The following is a 25673-nucleotide window of genomic DNA, read 5'->3' on the forward strand; positions in this document are numbered from 1 at the left end:
TATATATAAAGAAAAAAACTTTATGAAAAAAATATATGCATTTCAAATACAATATTTATAAATTATTCTTATTGGAATGGTACATAAAATTTAACGAGATGCAGTATATAAGAAGTATATAATAAGTGCGTTCGCGCGCACAATGGCGTAATATTAAATTTATCCTTGACACTATCTCCCACCGAATTCGGTACATCGAACAATTTCGTTTCTCCGTCAAGTATAAAAGTACCGATTGTCACCGAGAGTAGCATTCGTATTTCGGCATAGACGCAGAATACTCATCGCAAGATCTTTCTAACAATATAAATAAACATTACATAATGGCAGCTAAGGTACGTCTATATATATTTTACAATAACATAAGAATAAAATATATACACGAAATATAAATCGATTGAAAATTGATAAAATATTGCATTTCAGTTATTCGTAGCAATTTGCATTTTGGCCGCGGCCAACGCCGGCTACATCGGGGTATCTCCCGCCTTACAGTATCAGTACGCGCCAATAGCGCATGCCATTCAACCCCATGCTATTACATCGACGTCCGATAATATATTACGCAGCCCTGGTAATTTGGCGCAAGTGGCTACGCAAACGAAAACCATCGACACGCCTTTCTCTAGTTCGAGCAAGACTGACATTCGCGTGACCAATCCGGCTGTCTACGCGCACCTCGCTCATCCAGCCACCCCATTGACGTACGCGGCAGCTGCCATACCGGCACCGGCGGCGGCTATACGTGCTCCGGCTGCTCTCGGAGTCGCTTACTCGCCGGCCGTCGAGGTATCTCACATGAGTTACAGCAGTCCAATTGGAGTTGCTTACGCCTACTAAATAGAATCGATTGCACTCCTGTCGGCTCTTTTTTCATATAATAGATAAGTAATACATTTGCATGTATTTATATTCAAATATTCTTCAACAATTGTATACGTAATATACAAATTACATGGTTTTTAATGACACTACACATACTTGTGTAATATAAGAATCATCTCGTTTAAGTTCTTAATTTTTCTTCCAATCTGTAAATTAGTTCGCTCCGTGTAATTTAATCAAGTCCATTTTGAATTATGAATAATAATACACACATACAATAGAAAAATTACACATTATATTATTGTAAAATATATCACGTAGAAAAAAATGTATGTATATGACAATTTATTTATATATGATGGATGCATTGGATAAAATATTCTCTGAGAAATAAAATAAAGCATAAATATTTTATGTGTGGAATTTTTTTATTACTGATTTATGTGTTTCTTGTTTGATGCTTATTCATAATTTTTAGAGTTTAAAAGGGAGAAAAAATTTACTGAACATTATTAACTTTAGAAAATTGTGTGAGATATATATTAGCGAATTGTATCTGATTAAGGGCGATATATTTTGCTGTAATAATGATAGGATGTGACGGTGGCATGTTTTATGTATATATCTCGAATTTAACGCGATATAATTTAGCCTAGCTTAAGTGTCAGAGGTGCAGCTGCAAGAGCAGGTTGAGCCAATGTGATAGTGGGTGCAGCCCATGCAGCAGCGGGAGCGGCGAGCAATGGCGCTGCAACATTTAATGTTAAAATTTAAGTAAACGGACACAGACGAAAAAAGAGAGAGGGGGGAGGAAGGAGAAAGCCAGAAAGACTATATTTTTTCGCAAATTGATTGTCTGCAAAAAAATTATAGTGAATTCCACTGTTATTATTATTTGATCGAGAGCGATATACATATTATATATATCTCTGCACGTCTCTTATTTCACTGATAACGCGTCTTTTTTTTTTTTTTTTTTTTTTAATAAGCAGTTTCACGAGATGCAGATATAACTAAGGCTACATTTCGATATTCACTGTCAGTACTGAAAATCTATATAGTTCACATCACGTATACTATAGATTTTTAATACTGACAGTGAATATCGGAATGCAGCCCCATAGTGATGCGTGAATTTCTTTTTTCTAGAAAGTGTATAAATTTTTTAGAATTTAATAAATTACTGAGAAAATATGACTCTTTAATGTTTACAAACAAGTAAATTAGAAAACTGAGCGATTAAGAGTCAAACGCGGATGTTTGTGCGTCGATTTCACAGAAAATAATTTTTCTGTGAAATTGATAAGTGCACACGGCACAAATTTTATTTGGTGTATTTACCAAGATTTAAATTCTTATTTTTGAGAATTTTTAAACCCCTTCTTATCCCCCCCCCCCCCAAAGAGACGTGTAGGCGAGAAAAATCTTTTACACTGAAAAAAATAGTGTTGAATCAACAACATCATTGTAGTTGAAATTTATTTTATTAATTCAACAACATTATTAATCAAATTAATACACCACGTATTGATTTGATTAATAATATGTTATTGAATTAATAAAATAAATTTCAACTATAATGATGTTGTTGAGTCAACATCATATTTTCTTTCAGTGTAGAAATGTATATAAATTGTAGTACATATAACAATTTGTCGAGGGTAAAAATGAGACGAGCAAAAGAGCAAGCTGTCACCGTCTGACAGTCATTGTCAAATACACATGTAAAGTCGTTATAATATTGAGAGTTATATTAATTTTAATTTGCTTTCAATATTATTGTATAATATTTTGCGCTCTTTTTTATAATAAAAGATTATCCATACCTTTTAAAGCGGGAGCGGCAGAAATCGTTGACAATGCAATCGTATTTGCAGGTTTAAGGGCAATCGCGGGGGCGGCAGAAATCGTTGGCAATGCAATCGTTGCAGGTTTAAGGGCAATCGTGGGAGCGGCAGAAATCGTTGACAATGTGAGCGTTGCAGGTTTAAGGGCAAGGGTAGGTGCGGGTGCCGCAATCAAGCCGCCAAAAACGCCATTCGCGATAACCAAGAGGCAGCAGATTACTAGGAACTGCAAGATTTAACAATGGGATTGCTTAATTTCAAAAATTTTTAATTTCTAAATAAATGTCCCATCGCTACAAATTAAGAAATATTACAATAATTAAATTTTCGATTACATTTTACTCTGTATAACTCTATTCGCATTGGAACATTTACATAAAAATGCCATAAAAGCTTATTGATAATCATGCCTTTCTTCTCTATAGAATTCAAATATTTTAATATAATTACGTTGTATAAGTCGTCATTATATTTTTTATTACAATTAATATAAAATATGTAGCATTTTTATGCATATATATATAACAATCTTGAATCAAAGTATTGTTGATGCCGTTATTTTTATTAATTTCTACAAAGCGAATAATATATATGCATGTATTATGCAATAATGAATAATTTTAAACAGAGGCTTTTATCCGCTCTGAAAATACTTACTTTGAACATGATGTCGTTCTGTTTTTCTATTTCCCGTGCAAGTACGAGGAACGAATTGAATGCTCTGTGTAAATCTAACAGCCTATTTATACTGCTCCAACGCAAACCTGTCTAGTATACTTGGTGCATTTTTTCCCAAAAACTTGGGTGTTTGCATGCTAGCGGACGCTATATTCATAGCAATATGTTATTGCATCACATAGTTGTATCTCTTGTTAAACTATGAATAAATTTTATGACCCTGCCAATTATATTGAAGAAAATATATATAACATCGCACATGAATATGAATCTCTTATACGGATTTAATATGGACTTTTAAATCGCAAAGTTACAAAATTACGAATTTATTCTGACAAAACGTCAAACAAATTAATCATTATAAATTCTGATTATGACAGGTATATGAATGAGTAGGTGTGAAATTACACATGCTTTGATATGATGATTACACATAAATGACTTTATTAATAAATATTATATTATTTCAAAATTTAATAAAATAAAATTAATAAAATGAAAAAAAGAATGATTCGCGCAAAAGAAAATAATTTTTACTTTTTAATAGTAAAAAATTCAAGTTCTAAAGATCGCAACATTGTAGAAAAAATGTATTTACGTAAAAAATGTAGTTACGTAAAAATTTGAACAATCAGATCAACGATGAATCAACCTGTTATGTTTTCAAAAATCGATCTCTCCTCAGTACAATTGCGATAAGTTTAGCCATCTGCTTATAAGCAGGTGGACAAACTTTTACTGTTTCAGTGTATTACATTTATTTTTTTACATATCACATTTTAAATGATTAAAATTTCTTCGATAATAGATTTAAATATGTAAATGATTTTAATTTATTTGTTACACTGTACATGATACGATTAATGTTATAATACCGTTTAATTTGTATCGAATGTGAAAAAGCAATTTATTGTACAATATAACAAAACTTTTGTTAAATTTTATTTTAATAAATAAATTTTGAGATAATATAATATTAATTATAAAATCATTTATGGGTATAATCATCACATCAAAGCATGTCTAATTTTTTCACTTCACTTTTGTACAATATATATACATATATATACATACATATATACATATATAAACATAAAACTTTGTACTAAATTGCAATATGATGTTTGTATTTTACGTTGAATATTGCATCATGAAATGTATACGTACATACATACATATATATAATACATTTAGATACATACATGCAGTTCTTATATCAATCTAGCTCTATATTCACGATTGTCTGATGCAAGTTTTACATCGAGTTGCGCCGAAGCAGTCGAGAAACCGTTTCTTAATTGATACATATTATAAAAGTAAGCTACTAAATATATTTGTTACTTGCGTCATGTATGAAGAAGCATATAAGTGTGCGTAAAATATATATGTATATATATTGTACAAAAGTGAAGTGAAAAAATTAGACATGCTTTGATGTGATGATTATACCTATAAATAATTTTATAATTATATTATATTATCTCAAAATTTATTAAAATAAAATTTAACAAAAGTTTTGTTATATTATACAATAAATTGCGTACATATATGTGAAAAATTTCTTAAATTTCAAATTATTTTTAAAAATAATTCCATCACTTAAGGAGGAATATAGATACATCAGGTACGTCAAAAATTAATAAACTCAAATCTAATACATTTTGAAATTTATAAATTTGACTGTGCAAAGGATTGCTTTTAGCCGTTTAAAACAAAATTAATAATTAATTTGTAAATTAAAGATTTGTCCCTATAGAATATATAATTTATTTTCGAAATCATAAATATTATTTTATATATTGAACTAATTTTTTACGGTAAATGTAATACAAAAATTTTATAGCGACTGTACACAATTTATAAAAAGAAAAATTTTTAATTCTATAGGGCATTCTAAAACTCTTTCTTTTAACTCTTAAATTAATTATTAATTTTATATTTTAAAAGGTCAAAAGTATTTTGCTGAATGTCAAATTCATTAATCTTGAAATATAGGTATTAGATTTATTAACTTTTTAGCTGATTCGTCCTCCTTAAATTGAAGGTGCTTTTGCAAATACTATGTGTTTAAAGTTTTGATTATAAGTAAGATTGCATTTGAGAAATTACATTAAAACTGTAATCGTTATACGTATACATTAAAAAATTGTTTCCCATATTAACTACATAATAAACATTTAAAAATATATGAGACTTTAATTTCCTGAAATTTTAATTTCAAACGAGATTGCATCCTGTAGAATTAAACAATCATTTTAAGAAATAGAAAAAGTATATTTCTGTAAAAAATGTTTGTTATTTTCATTAAACTTTGTTTATTATTGTTAATTATTTTTTATACGCTTTCATAAAACATTTGCTACTTATAGCAAATGTAAATGATTAATAAATGGATGAATAATACACACACACACACACACGCGCGCACATATATATATATATATATATATATAAGAATTAAAATGTTTTGCGAGGAAGAAAGTAAAAATAATTTCCTTAACTTTTGAGAGTGATAACTTACACAATTCTTGACCTTGCACAAGATACACATTTGTGAACCATGGTCTTGTAAAAAAAAAAAGAAAGAAAAACGGTGAAGGTGACCTACATATGTACATATACATACATATATATATATGGCTAAAGATTGGAATTGGACCACGCCCTTTTATCTTAATTTTTTTATACACTCAATAAATTAAGAGTTTTAAAATTGATTCTTTTAATTACTTTATAATGATAATATTTATAATACGTTAAAACTGTAAAAGAAAGAGAATTTATTTCAAAGTGTGTGTATTGTGCAAAAAAAGATATAATTTGACAATATCTCAATCTTTAGAATGTAATTTTTATTAAGAATTTATTAATAATTAATGTTAGAATTCTCCTTATTTTAACCCTAATATATATATATTAAAAATTAGTAATTATATATTAAAACATATGCAAAAAAAGAAACTAAGAAAAAGGCAATTTAATAAAAATTATAATATAAAATAAATAATTTGTAATTTCACTCTAAAATACATATAGAGAAAGTATTTTACTAATAATATCATATATGTTCTATATCATATGACAATTATTTTTAAACATCAATCAATTTTGAATAACTCTATTCAATTAAGAATAATTGGTAACATCTGCGTGAAGTCGTTACTTATGACTTGGATATGACTATGATACGTACACAGTTTGCTCAGCTTATACTAAAACTTGAAAAATTCGACATACTATAAATATAATACATATATTTTTTATTAAAAACTTATTATTTATATTACATTTAAATACTATAATAGATAAATGCATAAAAATTTAATTAGAGTATAATATTAACAACACTTTATTAACACTTTGTAAAAACATTTCATACATCTTTTTATGTACACATGTTATACATATATCCACACACACACACACACACACACACAGTGTTCTGTGATTTATTTCCAGCAAACACATAGCGTCATTCCTTAATAAAATATGAAACGCCGCACGACTGACAATATATAAGTGCATATAGTCACATATTATCCATAACGCACAATTCACAAATATATGCCTATTTAAAAAGTGACGCTAATTGGATAAATTTTAATGTCTCTTTTTTTTTAAATTACTTTAAAGAAAAAAAATAAAATTTTCCGATTTTTTTTATCAAAGAATGACACCATGTAATTAATAAGATTCAAATTCAGAACATCCTAATATATATGTGAGTGTATTTATCTATTACATACTTTTGTGTATGTTCATTACATATCGAGATGAATTATATATTTTTCTCGATATTTCAAAATGCAACAATTTTGTACAATTATTTTCATGATTTGCGTGTTTTAAATTTATTAAAAGGATAAATGTTGCAATGGTTGGTTTAGTAACTACAATTTAATATATTGCATTACATATCAGATGCAACAATATCATTGAGCAATAAGAAAAACATGCATATAAACATGTTTTTTATTACTATAGTATAATAAAAAACATTTAATTCATTATTTACCATCTTTTACCATATAACCATTTTAATTATATTTGAAAGTAAAAGAAAATTATAATTCTTATAATTAATTCTTTTCTTCTTTCAAGGTATTCTTTTGTGGCCTATTGCCAAAAATAGCCGTTCCTATTCTTACACTTGTACTGCCAAGTTCAATCTATAGTACAGAATAATAATTACATTTAATGTGTGTAAAGACATATTTATCAACAATGCTATTCATAAGTAAACTCCATTTAAATAGCTTACCGCCTGTTCATAGTCGGTTGACATTCCCATTGATAATTCAATATTTTTTATATCAATCCCCAATTCATCATTTATCTTTTCTCTGCATTTTATCAAACAGAGAAAATCTGGATTTGGACCATTTGCAGTATCATAGCCATACATTCCTATTGTCATAAGACCCACAAATTTCAAATTATCACAATTATTTATTATATGCTTTACAAGAGTCAATACTTCTGTAATATCGCAGCCATGTTTTTCTGTAATTATAATTTTTAAATAAACTTACAAAATAATATGCAAGTAAATAAGCTGAAAAAAATTATCTGACATAATTTTCTCATAATAAAATATAATGTAAATATTTAATTACCTTTTTCTCCACTTGTGTTAACTTGTACCATAATGTTTAATTTGCTGTCATCGCTCTTTCGAAATCTTGGCCATGAATTATTAAGCGCATTTGCAAGTTTGTCACTATTGACAGTTTCTATAATATATAAATTTGGTACAGTTAAAATTTTGGTGACCTTATTTCTTTGTAAACTGCCTATAAAATGCCATTTAATTTCTTTGCATTTTTCAAGAATCAGTTGGTTTGAAGTCTTTTCCATTAATTCATTCACATAATTTTCACCAAAATGTCTTTGACCGGCTTCGTAGGCAGATACAATCAATTCTGCGGAATGTAATTTGCTAACAGCTACCAGTCGTGGTTCATAATATCGATGTTCCTGAAAAAAAAAATAAGATATGTATACATTTTTTTTTCACATAATCTAATTTCCTAATTTAATTAATTCATATAATCTTAGCATTAATTTTCATATTGCAATATTCTTATATTTCGCAATATAAATTTAAAAAAAAAAGCTAAATACACAGTAGGCTATAAATCTTAAATATAAAAAAAAAGAACGATACCGATGTTCTTTTCGTAGCGGCATGTGATATTTTATTGTAAATTAATTTCAAATTTGCAGCTATTTCAGCCATGTCGTGTTAAAAATGAATTGTTCTTTTCTTATCAAATTTTCTTATCAATCTGATGAGATAAGGAAAGAAAAAAAAAATCTGCTTGCACGAGTACATGCAAGTGCATGTATACTACACTCTTGTTACACTCTTTTTACGATAAAGGATAGAAAATATCTTTTTTATCCCCCTCTTTCTATCGACGACATCGCAATATGTAATATAATAATACACACGTGTTTCGAAATAAATGAAGTGTTTTATACATACATTGATGTGGCAATAAGAGAGAGAATAAAAAATATTTTCTCTATCATGTTCGTAAAGAGAAAGAGAGAGAGAGAGAAACAGCAAGAATGTTAATTGGTGACTATATAAATCACGTGCATATTATTATCTAAAATTGCGTTCCGTTTGACGCTACGAAAATTTCAAATAATTTAATTGACCAATCAGGACGAAAGAAACAAAGGTCTCTTCGCTCTGATTGGTCAATCACGTTTCGAAACTTTCGCAGCATCAAATGGAAACGCATCTATTCAATCTATTGTTCACAATGTTTTGTCGCTACTTGTCGCGTCTGAGGTCTGAGCCTGGAGCCTGGTGTTCAATGATGTGTTGTAGGAGCCATTTGTGATTGTTTGTCAATCATTATGATTATTAATGTTGCGTTAATTAGCTGCTATTTTTATCAAAAGGGAAAGTCAGAAGAATTGTAATTATGAAGCTAATTATCCAAATCTTAATTAAGTAAGTATTGAATTGTTTTTTACATGTCTCTGTCTTCTTGTGTATTAATAGATTTTTCCATATTCTAAACATTTGTCGAATTTCAGATCAATAAAATGACAACTTGGTTCTAATTCTAAAAGTGGCATTGTTAATATTATTGTTATTAATTTTATTCGATTACACAATTGTATAAACAATACTATTACATATGAATATGCAGCAATGCAAGATTAATGCAACAAAGCCTGGTTATCAGTTTTTGACATGTTATTTTGTGTATCTGTATATTATTGATTGATTAAGATAAAGAATTCAAGCTTGCCTCACAAAATTGCACAATTGTATAAAAATGGACAATTCAAGACAACAAGACAGATCTCTCAGCAGTGGAATGTCATTGCCACAATGGATGAAAGGAAAGATGGATAATAAGTAAGTTTTATTTCTAAATAATTTTGTTATTATCTATGTGCACATATTTTTATATAACTTTCTCGAAAGAGGAACATATTCAAGTATAATTAATGCAGTTGCTAATTGATATCAAAATACAAAGCTGTTATTACGTTATGTATTTGACATTTTGCCAGATTAGCCAATGTGTTATTTATAGTAAACAATTATATACACACACAGACATTCAAATATATAAAAGGCCTTTATAAATCTACTTGTTTAGCCTCATTGTTTTTTAAGTATAAATTGTATATATGGACATGTGAATATATTAAACATTATTGAAGATTGAAAATTCAATTAGAAATTATCTTTAATAAACTTAAAATAGAAAATTTATTACTATTAAAAGATTTCTGTACAAAGAATTATTTTATTATTATTATTATTATTAATATTTGCTCCTGTTACTTGTCATCATGATATTCATTGCCTTAAGATAAAAATTAAAAATGCTTTTCAAAATTTTTGTTACTATAAAAGAATACTAGAGTTATATTTAAGAAATATACTGTTTAAATCAAACAAGCTGTAATCTTGTAAAGTACTATATATTAATTAAAAATTTATTTCGATATAATTTGTTTTATCAATTTAAAATCATGATTCAAATTTTTAATAAAAGTTTAAAATTTTCAATTAAACATTGTAGCATAAAAATAAAAACAATATTAAGTTTTTAACATTATATATATATATATATATATATATATATATATATATATATATATATATATATAGGGTAGCTAGAAAATCACCCACAATACTTCGGGAAATGATTCAGGACTCAAACAGAAGGAAAAAAGCTATATAAAAATAAATCATTTCCGAGTTATAGTTACTTTTATATTAAAAACATCGTAATTTATTTTTCATAATTATAATATAATTTATTTCATAGTGTTTTAACATAAATAACTTGATTTCTATTTTGGGTGATTTTTCGGACACCCTATATAATTTTATCCATATTCGCATGTCATATCTTTTTCGTCCTCAGATTTATATATATACTAACTTACTTTCACTACCAAGCTTTCTTTGGTATATGTATGGTGTAAGAGAGGAAGGTAATGCCCGTTGATGCCAGATTCTGATCGCTAAATCGTAGTAGAAAGGATAACGCACACGAGATCACGTACAGAATATATGTATCGTGCTCTTCGTTTTATGGTGCTAGCATCACATAGAAACTTTGTCTATGGGTGCTATTTGTTGTACGACAAATCTTTCTAACGTGTTCAGGATAGAAAATTTCTAGAGGTCTGAGAACTTTTCTATCCTGCAATCAATCAACACGCTCGAAAAATTTGTAGTACAAAAAATGTAATATGGGCCTAACTTTGTTATTTATTAAAAGTTGACCAAAGAATTATCTTAGTAGCATCTTAGACACCTCACAAGAAACTATGTGAGTAATTGTGTTCGCAGTTAACCCTCCGTTAAACGTAATATTCAATTATTATTCAGGTATTATTTTGAGATTTATTATTATTTTTTATCATTACTAACATTTTATTCAATTCTTTTATTCAATAATATTTATCAATTTGTTCTTTACTGTTTTTTACATACTTTAATGTCTGGTCTATAAGTCAAGTGTTAAGAAAAATTATTTTAAGAAGCAGAGAAAAATAATGGGAAAATATTACTCCTAATAGAGGGTTAATTAATTAACTGTATAATACGAATTATTGTAATCGTAAAACTTGGAAATATAGGTTTTTTACTTATTCAATCAGATACTAATTGGATACTCGTAAAACTGATAAAATTACCAGCCCTAAATCAATCACATTTCATATTGCTTTAAATTAATTTTTCTTGTACTTTTTTAGATTCGACTTTGACGAAGCTGCATTCAGTCCACCATCTTACGACGATAGTTTCTTTTATATAAGATATCCAAAATCACAAAAACCTGAAGTTCCACAACAAGGATTGAAACATATTGTAACTGAGGTTTTGAAGGAAAATATCACGGCTTCTACGAATCAAATAGAGAATGAAAAATCCATTTCTGATTTAAAAGTCAAGCAGATCGATTTTAGCAAACATCCTTTGCCATGTCAACCGTTTATAAATAATAAAGGTATATTATTAAAAATTTTATTCTGCGATATTGCTACTTTTAAATACTGATGTCTTTTTTATATTTTTGTTTTAGTTGATGATTTTAAACCTCGAAAGATTCCAGAAGCAGGCGGAAGCATAAAACCTAAATCACAAGGAACAGACGACGGTTTTCACGGTGAACCGGCTCTTTGCGGTAAATCAATCGTTCACGTAGCAAATCAAATGATGCTTGGTAAATTTGCTAAAATATTTGCGTCAGATCCGCAATCTCAGCAGACAGGTAGTCAAATAAAAAATGTCAGTAAGTCATTACCAGCGACACCACTGACATCACCCACAGGAACTCCAGATAGTTCACCGAAAGCACGTAGAAAAATTCATACTAACAGATACTTTACGGGCGCGTTTGTACCAGATAAAGAGAAATATCAGGGTAACTGGATTTTGGCAAGCATATTGGGCCAATCTAGAGAAATTATTACTGCAAAAATAGAAGAAGAAGATGAACCTTTTGCGGACATGGAACCACGAAAACCGCTCAATCGAAAAAAGTCTATATCTTCGCAAAATCTTACATATATAGGAAAAGAAGAAAAATCGACAGATAAGACACCAGTTTACGTAAATATACTCGAAGCTAAACCGTCTGAACTAAGAGAAATGAATTTTTGGTCACCAACTTCCATGTGAAATTTTAAATTTGATTTAATTATATAACTATATAGCTATTAATTATATAACTACATGCTTCTACCAAAGCGTATTTAGATTATTAGATTAATTTCACTTTAATAGTATACAATTTAAAATAGTGCTAATTCTTTATATCACTAATAATGTTTCGTACAACATATATTTACATGTTTTACATATTCGGATTCTTAAAAATTCAGTATCTCTTGAAAATAATGAAAGAGATTAATAGTTTGCAGATATAATACTTCATCTGTAATTACTTTGCAGATATAATACTTCATCTGTAATTACATTATGTGTTTAAATGAAATATCATTTCTCTTATACCAATTTCGAAAGTCAAATTAATAATAAATAATCAATACTAAAATAATTTAAATTCAATCGTTTTGTACATAAAAATACTAACATAGCCAATATATACAAATGCGATGAGGCGTTTTTTATACATATATATGCATACATGTTCAAACCCGCACATACAAATACAATATATTGAATTGACATAAAATATAAAATATCTCAAAACTGTTAGGTTAGGTTTAGAGAAGATTATTTTTATAATCTTGTTTTTAATAATTTTATATACATTTTGCCAATCAATGAATGTAAAAAACATAATTTTAAAAAATACAGTGAATTTGGCAGATATATTACTGGAAAATTAATATTCTTGAAAAGGAATATAAAAAGATAATTAAATATAATTAATAAGCTGTTCAATCTTTTCAATTTTTTTTTTTATTATAAGCGAGAAGTAACATGTTCGATTAATCAATCCTGTCAAGATGTAACTGCACTATTAATTCTATATGTTTATTATATATAATTTAATAATGCGTATGTATATGTATATATATATATATATACTGCACTATTCTATGTTTATTATATATAATTAATAATATATGTATATATATATATATATATATATAAATATACATACACACATACATACATATTATTACATTTAATAATTTTAGTTATAATTCATATTTTCATTATTAAAAATAAACTTTGACAACTTGAACGTAATATGGTCTGTTAATATATGTATAATGTATATAGTGGAATTATTTATACTGTTAAAAATATGATGTGTGCAATGTAAATTATATGTACAATATCATTCAACTATTTCAGGTTTTTCTCTATATTTATCTATACGATAAAAAATAATAAACGGCATACATAATAAGTGTAGTATAGTTAAGTGAAGTGTATATTAAATATAATTAAAAGTGAGAATATGAATAAAAATATATATAACATATATTTTGACTAAACGTATTTTTTTAAAAATAATTTATTGTTTATTGTTTAATTAAAAAGTCTGTAAATATAAATTTGAAATTTACAAATATTAGTAAATGGAATTGAAAAATACATTCTATGTATATAACAAATGGTCAACTATAAATGTATTGATATTTCCATAGATTTAGTAAACATAGGCCATAAACTAGGGTGCATTCCCACTGAGCGCGTCATTTGAGTTAACCAATCAAAACATCCCATTTTGTTGCATGATTTATGACTGCTATAAAACGGCATGTTTTGATTGGTTAACACAGATGACGCGACATGGTTAGTGGGAACACACCCTAATACTATTGGTGGATATAGATCTACGCTGGAAGTTGCTTGAACGTTAGGGTTGCGTTCGGGGAGACACTATTTAGCGCTATTAAACTTGTTCTATCCTTCTTCAACTTTAAATAAATAAAGATAGAACGATGCTTTTTGCACTAATAGCGTCTCCTCGAACGCAGCATTAGTAATTTTCAATGCCGCCAACTTAACTTTTTTTACTGGCACTAGTCAAATATATTTTCGAACACGCCCTGTGATGTGAAGAGGGATCAAGTTTGCTCAGTAGTTGGCGCTGTATGTACATTATTGTGTACGATGCCGGTTAGCATTGCTGGAAGTTGTCAAAAATAAAGTGTTGGCCAAGATGGGTCCCGTATTTTCTATCATTTACATTATACTATTATCTGCATATGCAAATGCGGATGCACAGCATCAAACGAAGAATAATTTAGTACAACAACTTAATGAAGATAATTGGGATCTCATGCTCACCGGAGAATGGATGATTGAATTGTAAGTTTAGCCGTTTTCGAATTGATACCTACCTACCGTCATAGTTAATGGCGTATTAAATAGCAAATTCGAATTTTATTATTATTAATGAATTTTAACATATATTATAGAATGTGAAATACAAAAATAAATCTATATTTTGAGATTAATCTATAGTATTAGAAAGAATGTCTTTCTTTTATGTATTTATACTAACAATAATTTTTCTTTTACACATGTTAGTAAGTATAGTATGTTAGATGATTTATTATTATTATATATATATATATATATATATATATATATTTTTTTTATATATTTTGAAATATATTTAAAATCTCAATTATGTTAAAATATTAGTTATGCACCATGGTGTCCTGCGTGCAAAGCACTAGAGCCAATCTGGGAAGATCTTGCATTATCTAAGAAGAATCTCAATATTAATGTTGGGAAGATAGATGTAACAGATTCTCCAGGTCTTAGCGGTAGATTTATGGTTACAGCTTTACCTACAATATTTCAGTAAGTTTCTAAATATGATTTATATTGTACTTGATATTATTGTATATCTCTATACAAATCTAAGATACATTAATGATATTTGTAATTATATTTTTTATTATACTATTTCAAATTTATACATTTAACTTTTTTAGTGTAAACGATGGAATATTTAGGCAATACAGAAGTCCAAGGGATAAAGCTTCATTAATTCAATTTGTATCTAAAAAGACATGGACAAAAATTGACCCAATACCTAGTTGGAAGAGTCCAACTTCATTTCATATGTCAATTTTAAGTCAATTCTTTAAATTGTCTCAGGTGTTACGAGTAAGTATATGTATGTATGCATTATATGTAATTTCTATATACAGTGTGTCCCAGTATAAGTAGTGACTTCTTTCAATCTTCTAAATTAAATAGTAAGTCATATGTAATACCAAAATGTAAGGATTTTTGAGATTTCTGACTTTAAATCTGCCTAAATTAGAAAATTTTAAATGGATTCAATATTAAAGAAAAAATCCTGCATACATTCCTTATGGAAAATTAGATTTGATCTTGTTAGGTATACTTAGGAATATCACTAAAATTAATTTAATTGCAAATTGTGAAATATTTTATGTATGTATACATATATAGTATATATGCCATACACACACACACACACACGTGTGTGTGTGTGGATTGAGAGCACAACTTTGATTTTTACAAATTAAATTAATATAATAATGTAGAAAAACTACAATTAAATTATTTTTTTTTTTTTTATTTTAGGGTGTTCATAATAAACTTTTAGAAGATATTGGATTGCCTACATGGGGCAGTTATTTGATTTTTGCTGTTGCAACAATTATTTTGGGTGCAATATTAGGACTAGTAAGTGATTCTTTTTCCAATATGAATTTTATATAAATATTAAATGCAAACTTAACTATATTTATTATTATATGCAGTTTATTGTATGCTTGATCGACTTCATTTATCCACCAAAACCTGCGCAACAACAAAGCAAAAAGAAACAAGATGGTACATTAGATAGTTCCATGCAGGAAAAAAATTTGGACGAGGATGAAATTGCTGAAAACGTCGGAGATGATTTAGTGGATGAAGAAGAATCTGAAGCAGAGGAATCTGAGAAAAAAGAATCTGAGGTAAAAGAACCTGAAGTGAATGAGAAAGATAAGGATACTAAAACCGATACTAGTAGTCCTAATGTTCGCAAACGTAAGCCACGCAAGGCTGATTAGAGACAATAGTTTGTTTAATGTAAATATTTAACAATTATGGATCAATTAACTCTTGTGGTATATTCCTGAAATCATTCCTGCATTGCGATAGAACATGATGTGACATAATACCTAATATCTCAAAATCTAGCTAATCAGTATAGATTATTAAAAAAAATAATCATGTCTACTGTCTTATATTTAAAAGTTTAAGTGAACTTCCCTACATTATTATTGTAAATGTTTTTTTATTTACAAATATATTTTTGAAGTTATGAAAATGAATACCTCAGGTGTTATTCAATAAAATTTTAGAACTTTGTTCTAAGCAAAGTATATATTGGAGTTTAAATTTTTGAATGTTTTTAAGACTTAATCTTCTTAAAATAATAAAAAAATATATAACCAAAAAAACAGCATTGGAAAAACTTTATTTTTTAGGCCATGAAGTCACAGAAGTTTAATAAATGTTTTAATTAGCAAGTTTTTGTTAGATGATAGCTCATTCTTGATAATTCTTGAAATAGCTAAAGAATTTTTTGAGCTCTAAACTACTTTTATGTTTTTTATAAAATGTTTGAGATTACGAAAAAAAGATCTATAAATTAACATATTTGTATGTTATGTATAATTTTAACGAGAGAAAAGTAAGTCTTAAAAATACTTGATAATTTTCAAATGCTTTGTATTTTATGAGAAAAAGAAAGAATAAAACAAGAAAGAAGAAATATTAAGTAATATTTATATATTTGACAATATATATGTTTAACGTATCTAATATTTTTATTAGAAAAAAGTATATAATAGCATTAATTATTCTTCCTTTAAAAATGGATTAGTAAGATCATTAAAATATAAATCTATTTATTAATTATAGTTGATATATGACAATTACTACAAGTTTATATATTATATATCATATATCAGGGTGTCCTAGAGTTAGCACACCACCTCATAATAATAGATTCTTGAGATTATTTGGAGATGAAAAGTTTTATTCTAAAATGTCGAAACTATAATAGTTTTTGAATGAAAAGTGTTTAAAGTTGACTAATAAGATTATCTAAGGTACACACTTGCAGGCAAGGTACATTGGACAGTAGCAAGGCTATTTTAAGATATCAATTCATTTTCAACTATTAATATATTTTCATAATGATAATCATCTTAATCAATTCTTGATAATAATAATAACATAAAAGTATAATGGAATATTTGTGTTAAAATATATTAAATATATACACACAAGTTGTTAAAACTGTCACATGAAGTATATTATAGGCGAATAATGTTTCTCACATGGTTTCAAAAATGTTCTAATTAATATAATTGATAAATTATTTTTTTTCTTTCTATAATAAAATACAAAATTTAAATACACTAATAAAATAAAATTTTACATATTTGTAATGTTCTATTAAGTTATAATTTTTATAATAGTAATATGTTTATATTTATAATATGTTTAATATGTTTATAATATTGAATTTGTATGTGTTTGTGTTTCTATTATATTGTGTTCATATTTAATAAAATTATGTCCAAATAATAGTGTGTTTATATTCAATCAAATTATTTCTAAAAAAATACATATCAGTAACATATGTTACTCAAATTATTTTTAAATAAATTATCAACATAGAAAAATTCTATTTGATATCTTTGTTACTGTGCCATATATCATGCCTGGAAACATTTTGGGCAATCTTACTGACGAATTGTAAATTTGCTTTTCTTTGCAAAACTATTGTAGCTAGCATTTTAATCTTTAAACGATCTCAAGAATTATTTGTTAATAGAAGATACATCGGATTCTGGTTATACATCTTGTAATTATATTTTGTTTAATTCCTTTTTTTTCTGCTATTTCTCTAAACAAAGTATTTTATATTTAAAAAATTACTGAAAAATAATTGGAGAATAATCACATTTATATTGATTTTTTAAATAATATTTTTATATTTTTCATACATTTCGATTGAAATTATAATATTGTGCAACATTATAGTTATTTAATATAATTATACTCATGCATTTATACATATAAAGAGAAATCATATTTTTTTCTAAACAAAATGATTTTATTAGCATATATAAATATTAATGTTATATATTAACAATTGGTGTTCATTTTTATCACTAATAATTAGGAACAGTGAATATACCTTTTATATAATGCAGCTTTTATATAATTTTTTATTATGCCCAATCAAAAAGAACTTTTGTATATTAGTTTTTCTATGAATATGATTGCTTTCTCTTAATGAACTAAAATATAATGAAATATAACAATTTCTATCAATGACCTAAAATATAAAATCAATTTACCATAGAAAATATTGCACAAACTATCTTTTATAATAAACTTTAGATTACATTTTTATAAAGGCCTATTTTAGCTTGTTATATTTGGAATTATTTTTCTGACTTTTATAATTATAATACTATAAAAAAGGAGATATGTGTATGTATGTGTGTATACGCGTGCATGTGTGTGAGTAATATAATTGTCTTCATAAAAAGTTCATCAAGTTTTTATGCCATTGTGACAAGATATGTATGTATGTTATATTGGAACTACGAATAAATGAAGCCTCTGTTCTTAAAATATAATTATCAATTACTAATAATATTAAAACTATTTTATTTATAATTTTCATATATACTTTATATATGCTTTCTTTACATATATTCTGTATAATGTAGCATGATTTTTACAGTGAATTACTATGCTATGTCTTCCGCATTTTCAATAGACATAAGTGATACATGGAATAAAATTTTTAAAATAACAAAGATGTGTGCGTATTTATAATACAAATTTCTGATTACTTAATTCTATTTTATATTAATATAACTTTTATACTACTCATTGATAAATTTTATACTACCCTGCTATCTGATAAAGTTCTAACTGAAAGTTGACAATGGAATAGTAAATTCAAGTTACATAAAATAGAATGAAATAACGAGGAATTTGTATTACATAGATATATCTAATTGTTATGCTAGAAATTTTATCACAGTAATTACCTATTATTAGATATTTGTTTATATACTCATACTTTTAATCAAATATTTCTTGATAAATAGAATTTTGCCAAATTATTTATATTAATATTAAGCAGAAAAGCATTATTAATAAAAGATATAATAATTTACAGATCTGTAATAATGTAACTCTCTAATAAACTTTTAATAAATAATTTATATAAATTAAATTTTTTTTATTAATAATTAAAAAATGATTTTTAAAAATTATTAAAAAATAAGCTTGAATAAAGCTAAATGCCATTGTCAATACTTTATGTTCTTTATATATGGAGTATAATATCTGTTTCTATCAGCTTAATTTCTAATACAATTCCATTAGGAGATGCAGAATATTAAACTAATTATTAGAAATCGAGAGAATCAAAGAAAAATTCCGTTTTCTGTTTAAGATATAAAAATATAATAAAAATGTAGTTTCCACATAAATAAGATTTAAAATTTAAAATTTTTTTGAATTATATTAATTATTATAATTAGTTAAATTTTACTATTTTTTAATTAGACCAATTGTTTGTGTGGTATAAGATATAACTATAATATAACATTAAGAAATACAATAATATTTCACACCAAGTCATGCACAATAAATAGTAAGATGGACAATATACATATGAAAAATTAATTTAATTTTCTTTTCTAACTATAAAAAATATTTCTTTCATCAATATTTAAAAAAATACCGCTGACGATAACATCCAAAGTCTACTTTAAGGAAGTAGTAGTATATGGTTGAATTTATTTTCTCAAATTTCAATGAAAAAAACTAAAAAAAAAGTTTATTCTTGCTGATGCAATTAGTAAAGATTAATAAAAGTGTCAGTACACTAGAAATTAATTTTTTAACCTTAATTAAATTTATTTTCCATTTTTTTCTATTAAGTAATTTCACAATTTCTTGTACGTTTTGCTCTTTTAAAATCAGTTGCCATCATGAAAAAAAATGTAGCTATTCGGCAAATTTTTTTTAAATTGTGTACTTAAAAGTACAAGAAAGAAAAAACGTAAAGAATACATTTTTTTATTTAATCAGCGATAACATAATATCTTAAAAAAATTTTAAAAAAGGATTTTTTAGGAAAAACTTTAAAGCTTTCAAATAAAAAATAATAGTATATCCTTTCGAAAATAAAGTTTAAGCTTTAAAAACTTTTTTTTGGACTTAAATAATATCGTTTATTTTTACGAATGTTAAAATTTATATATATATATATATATATATATATATATATATATATATATATATATATATATATTTAATTTGTCTTTTCTTTGAAATGTAAATCCATTATTACGTTATCAAAAGACGATATATTGAATTCTAGAGACATCTAAGCCAGTATTCATAGTGCGATCTTATATTTAAGATCGTCTTAAGATTCCGTTCAACCAATGAAGTAGGCGCATAGCATCATTTTATTGGTTGAATGAGATCTTAAGACGACCTTAAATATAAGATCGGACTATGAATACCGGCCCTAGTATAATAGTCTGTCCACCCAGAAAATGTTTGCCTTTGCATCACATTTTACATTTTATAAAACTTAACCGTGTAGCAATTTAATATAAAAGAAAATATATATGTGTCGTGCTCTATAACATCATGTGTGTGTGTGTGTGTGTGTGAGATATACATATAATAAATATGGAAAAATAGGACTGCTAAATTTTTACAACGCATTACAATTTTTTATATTTTTCAAACAGTTGGTAGCCATGTGTTCAACACACAATAAGCACAACGTTTCGACGCTGATGTGTATAATCTTGTGTCGTCTGTCGTCTTGTGTCGTAGAAAAGCACTCTATATTGAACATTTATTTGTATTTCTTTCTGGGCAGCTCTCTATACAACAATTTATCGAGATTCGATACTTGTAAGTAACAAATGTTAGTTTTAGATCAGAAGTATCTCTAATCAATACGCACTTTTTATATATTTATAGCTGTGATATAAATATAACCTTCATAACGTAATGTGAGTAAATGTTTAGAATAGAAGGTCTTACTTTATATTTCGATTAAAATATATTCATTCAATGTACAAATTATCTCAAACAATTTTATTAATTAAAGTCTATATATATAATAAAATTAAAATCTATATATTTTATATACCGGGTATACACAATTATGAAGATACATAAGTATCTATTTATATATACCAATTATGGAATTATTATATTTTATTATGTATTAAAATATATAATAAAATATAAAAAATGTTGAGTAAATGTTTAGAATAGAAGGTCTTACTTTATATTTCGATTAAAATATATTCATTCAATGTACAAGTTATCTCAAACAAAATTTTATTAATTAAAGTCTGCATATATAATAAAATTAAAATCTATATATTTTATATACCGGGTATACACAATTATGAAGATACATAAGTATCTATTTATATGTACCAATTATGGAATTATTATATTTTATTATGTATTAAAATATATAATAAAATATAAAAAATATTGAGTAAATGTTTAGAATAGAAGGTCTTACTTTATATTTCGATTAAAATATATTCATTCAATGTACAAGTTATCTCAAACAAAATTTTATTAATTAAAATCTGCATATATAATAAAATTAAAATCTATATATTTTATATACCGGGTATACACAATTATGAATTATTATATTTTATTATATATTAAAATATATAATAAAATATAAATAGATACAGTTATGAATAGATATACAGATTGCGTTCCAGAATTTCTGCCAACATATTATATTCTTGTCTAATATTCAGTGAAGAATATAGTTGATATAGAATAATAAAGTTGATGATATGCTGGCAGTATTGTCAGTGAATTCTGGAACACAGCCACATAGTTATGAATAGTGTACAGGGTGGAACAGTACTTCTCTTCACTTGGAATATCTCCGCTATTTTTAGAGATATGAATATTGTAGTTACGAAAGCTATATGGAAAAAAAAAATTTATATGCTAGTAATAATTTTTCTGTAGCGTTTCCTTCTATATATTAATAACACATAATGTCTTCATAATTACTTGGCTAATTATTGATTTCATATCTTTTTATATTATAATTGACTTTATATTATATTATTAGAACAAGTTTTATTTAATTTTTGCCTCTAGAGTTTTGTAATATTAAATTTAATAATAATAATTAATGTAATTATTTAAAAATAACTTATACTTTTTTTATTGTATGTTATATACAGGACTACCTTTACATAAAATTTACATGATGCGACGCATGCAAGATAATGATCGGGTAAGAAACTTCTTAATTAATTTTTAATGAATTTTTTCTAAAACAATAACATAAAAATATTAACAGATAAATAAATGTTTTAGCAAAGAAATATATATTTATCTATTATATATAAAAAGAAATATATTTCTCTTCTATTTTTCTTATCAAAAGTACATATTTATTACATATTTTTATACCTAAATAGTTTGCGTTTAATGAATACTCTTGAATACGCGACTGTGGATCGCTGGAAACGTCGAAATTATTTGAGATCAACGCGATCAAAAAAAGTTTATTGAAGAAGGTTTAAAGAAGTTGATTAAAGAAACGAGAATTACATGCGCGTAAACAAGGCATCAAAGAAGAGACATGTCATATACCATGTAATAGAGATTCATAATACATTAATGATACTCTCAGCCTTTAAATATGACTTCCTGACTCTCTAGACATCAAAATATAAAATATAAAACCATATAAAAATAATAAAATAAAATATAAAATCGTAAAAAATATATTTTTGCATCTAAGTCTTGACTTAGGGATCATTTTTGGTCCATGATAATGATTAAAAATGATTTCTATAATTTCTAGGTCGAGATTAAATCTGGAGGTAACTTTTCCGGTTTGACAGCGATACGAGAGTCACATATGATGGTGATTAAAAATGATTCTTAGGTTGAAATCAATGCAAAAATACATTTTTTAGATAATTTTATATTTTGACTTCTATAGGGAGTTATATTTAAAGGCTGAAAGTATCACTAATGAATAACACTCATCGAGTACTGTCACATAGTATATATAGCATGTGCTCCCTTTAATTATATTATTATACAAGAATATTTCAATGACTAAGGTAATAAGATGTGTCATATATACATGTGATTATGAGAATATATGTATACACACACACACGCGCGCGCACATGAGAATATATTGTATATATATTGTATATTCATATACAATAACTATACATCTGTAACGTATCATTGCTTGTATTACTTTTTTTACATATTTTTCATATATTTCAGGCATTTGTTTCACCGGTCACTGGTGTACCAAGGCATTAATTCCAGCAATGAAGAAATCAGTGTTAAAAAGCCATAACATTACGAAGTGCTAAACTGACGAATCTGTTGTATGTCGAATAGTGCTTTTTTCATGAATTGAAAGTCGAAAGAGATGAAAATCACTTTGTGTAAGGGTCGTGAGACACTTGTTTTCTTGACTCCAAAATCTTTTCATTGATTTCTTCGTTGTTAGAATCGATATCTTGGTGAACGGCAAACGTCTGGACACATATAAGAAATATGGAAAAGTAACATGTGCAATGATATGTTACAGGTTGTATTTATAGTTATATATGAATATATGTATTCTCACATATAACAGGTTTTTGTTATTTTATTTTGTTAAAATATCCTTATGTATACAGGGTGTCTGGTAATTGGTAAAAAACCTGCTAACGGCAGATTTTTGAGATCATTTGGAGACGATTTTTTCTCAGCGAAAATGTCGAGGCATCAATAATTTCCGAGTTATAAGCGATTGAAAAAAGGCGCTTTTAGCAAATTAAACTTTTTGAAGTTAAAAAATTACCTACATTCTTCAATTAATTTTAGACAGAGTTTACTTTAATAGAATTTTAATTTAAGGCTTAATTACAAAGATATATAATAATAAAAATTGGAAACTTGCAAAAAATGACGTCTCGATATTTTCTCAGAGAAAAAAATCAACTCCAAATGATTTCAAGAATCTGCCATTAACAGGTTTTTCACTAATTATTGGACACCCTATATAATTATATATAAATCCAAAAAAATTATATTATAAAATCAGATATTTACTAAATATTTCTAGATTATATTTTATTTAATTATTAAAGTTAAAATTAAATTTAATTATATTTAGTAAATCATATAAAAAATTTAAAAAATATTTTATTATTTGTATTTTAAGTATTGATATTTATTTTATATGTTGTGAATGTCGCTTCCAGTTGTCATTACCAGGAGGAGAAACTACAGAACGTCAGTTAACATTAGCTATTTGGGCAACAGCTGGAAAAAAAATGGAATTTAAACCATTACCTGGATTTGATCCTAGTCTTGATAATTTGCAATATTATCGTGCTCAGCAAGACATTGATTGTGATGAAGTATACCCTGGGATATATATTGGCGATGGGTAAGTATAAGGAACAAATATATATAGTAATAATAGAGTAATATGTATATATAAATATATTATTTAAAAAATTTTTAATGATTTTCTTATGCACAGAGTTACAGCAAAAAATAAAAAATATCTTAAGATATTAGGTATAACACATGTATTAAATGCTGCTGAAGGAAAAAGATACGGATGTGTAAATACAGATAATAATTATTATGCTGATACAACAATGAAATATCTTGGCTTGCAAATTACAGATTTACCTTCTGTGGATATTGGCAAATATTTTTATATAGTAGCCAATTTTATTGATGAAGCAGTATCTAGTGGAGGTAACTTAATTATATTTATATATTTTTGGTTTGATTATGCATAATATCAATCATACAAATAAGTAAAAAATTCCTCATTTTTTTAGGTAAAGCTTTCGTACATTGTATGCAGGGTGTATCTCGCAGTGCTACGTGTGTTCTTGCATATTTAATGATAAAGAAGAATATGTTAGCAACTGACGCTATACATTTAGTTCGCACAAATCGAGATGTTCATCCAAATGATGGTTTTCTCCGGCAATTAGCGGAGTTGGATAATCGACTACGTAGACAACGTTTACAATTACATTGAATGTATACAATTTTGATGTTACAAATGATATTGTTATTTTGAAATGATACTGTTTTTCATGAGATATTTGAAACATGAATATATAGATTTATAAAGATGAATATAATATATGATTAGCATCTCAAGGGCTGGGCCCTAAGAGACTATATATGCAGAATTTACTGATGTGAATTACAAGTTTTATTTTACGGTTAGGTAATGTACAGAATTGTATTAAAATTATTATGTTTATAATTAATAA

General features: G+C 26.2%; 6 protein-coding genes across 10 annotated transcripts; 4 read left to right on the forward strand and 2 right to left on the reverse strand.

The window, feature by feature from the left end:
• Nucleotides 1-98: 98 nt before the first annotated feature.
• Nucleotides 99-1177, forward strand: LOC140668776 (cuticular protein CPF1). Its single transcript, XM_072898093.1, has 2 exons — nt 99-335; nt 427-1177. Exons 1-2 carry the CDS (start codon nt 324-326, stop codon nt 838-840), a joined length of 426 nt encoding a protein of 141 aa, XP_072754194.1. The 5' UTR covers nt 99-323; the 3' UTR covers nt 841-1177.
• Nucleotides 1178-1225: 48 nt separating this feature from the next.
• LOC140668785 (cuticular protein CPF2) lies at nt 1226-3483 on the reverse strand. Its single transcript, XM_072898102.1, has 3 exons — nt 3330-3483; nt 2652-2898; nt 1226-1573 (listed from the first exon to the last, which is right to left on the reverse strand). The coding sequence occupies exons 1-3, from the start codon at nt 3336-3338 to the stop codon at nt 1473-1475; spliced, it is 357 nt and encodes a 118-aa protein (XP_072754203.1). The 5' UTR covers nt 3339-3483; the 3' UTR covers nt 1226-1472.
• Nucleotides 3484-6670: 3187 nt separating this feature from the next.
• On the reverse strand, nt 6671-8816 carry LOC140666042 (pyridoxal phosphate homeostasis protein). Its single transcript, XM_072892768.1, has 4 exons — nt 8518-8816; nt 7967-8327; nt 7612-7853; nt 6671-7519 (listed from the first exon to the last, which is right to left on the reverse strand). Exons 1-4 carry the CDS (start codon nt 8587-8589, stop codon nt 7430-7432), a joined length of 765 nt encoding a protein of 254 aa, XP_072748869.1. The 5' UTR covers nt 8590-8816; the 3' UTR covers nt 6671-7429.
• Nucleotides 8817-9130: 314 nt separating this feature from the next.
• LOC140666035 (uncharacterized) lies at nt 9131-13346 on the forward strand. The gene is made up of 4 exons (XM_072892757.1): nt 9131-9318; nt 9405-9732; nt 11595-11848; nt 11924-13346. Exons 2-4 carry the CDS (start codon nt 9650-9652, stop codon nt 12520-12522), a joined length of 936 nt encoding a protein of 311 aa, XP_072748858.1. The 5' UTR covers nt 9131-9318; nt 9405-9649; the 3' UTR covers nt 12523-13346.
• Nucleotides 13347-14415: 1069 nt separating this feature from the next.
• LOC140667687 (thioredoxin-related transmembrane protein 1) lies at nt 14416-16628 on the forward strand. Its single transcript, XM_072895842.1, has 5 exons — nt 14416-14634; nt 14974-15135; nt 15270-15444; nt 15892-15993; nt 16071-16628. Exons 1-5 carry the CDS (start codon nt 14486-14488, stop codon nt 16362-16364), a joined length of 882 nt encoding a protein of 293 aa, XP_072751943.1. The 5' UTR covers nt 14416-14485; the 3' UTR covers nt 16365-16628.
• A 4277-nt stretch (nt 16629-20905) lies between these two features.
• On the forward strand, nt 20906-25673 carry LOC140672170 (dual specificity protein phosphatase 3). Of its 5 annotated transcripts, XM_072904078.1 has the most exons (6): nt 20906-21270; nt 22593-22645; nt 23662-23974; nt 24633-24820; nt 24917-25140; nt 25227-25673. In XM_072904078.1, the coding sequence occupies exons 3-6, from the start codon at nt 23954-23956 to the stop codon at nt 25430-25432; spliced, it is 639 nt and encodes a 212-aa protein (XP_072760179.1). In that variant the 5' UTR covers nt 20906-21270; nt 22593-22645; nt 23662-23953; the 3' UTR covers nt 25433-25673. The 5 variants fall into 5 exon arrangements, with proteins under 5 accessions (XP_072760179.1, XP_072760178.1, XP_072760175.1 ...); XM_072904077.1 differs by lacking the exon at nt 23662-23974 and having other exon boundaries at nt 20911-21371; XM_072904074.1 differs by lacking the exon at nt 23662-23974 and having other exon boundaries at nt 20919-21270.

This window comes from Anoplolepis gracilipes, chromosome 1 (genome assembly GCF_047496725.1).
Source record: "Anoplolepis gracilipes chromosome 1, ASM4749672v1, whole genome shotgun sequence".
In the NCBI taxonomy this organism is placed as follows: Eukaryota; Metazoa; Arthropoda; class Insecta; order Hymenoptera; family Formicidae; genus Anoplolepis; species Anoplolepis gracilipes.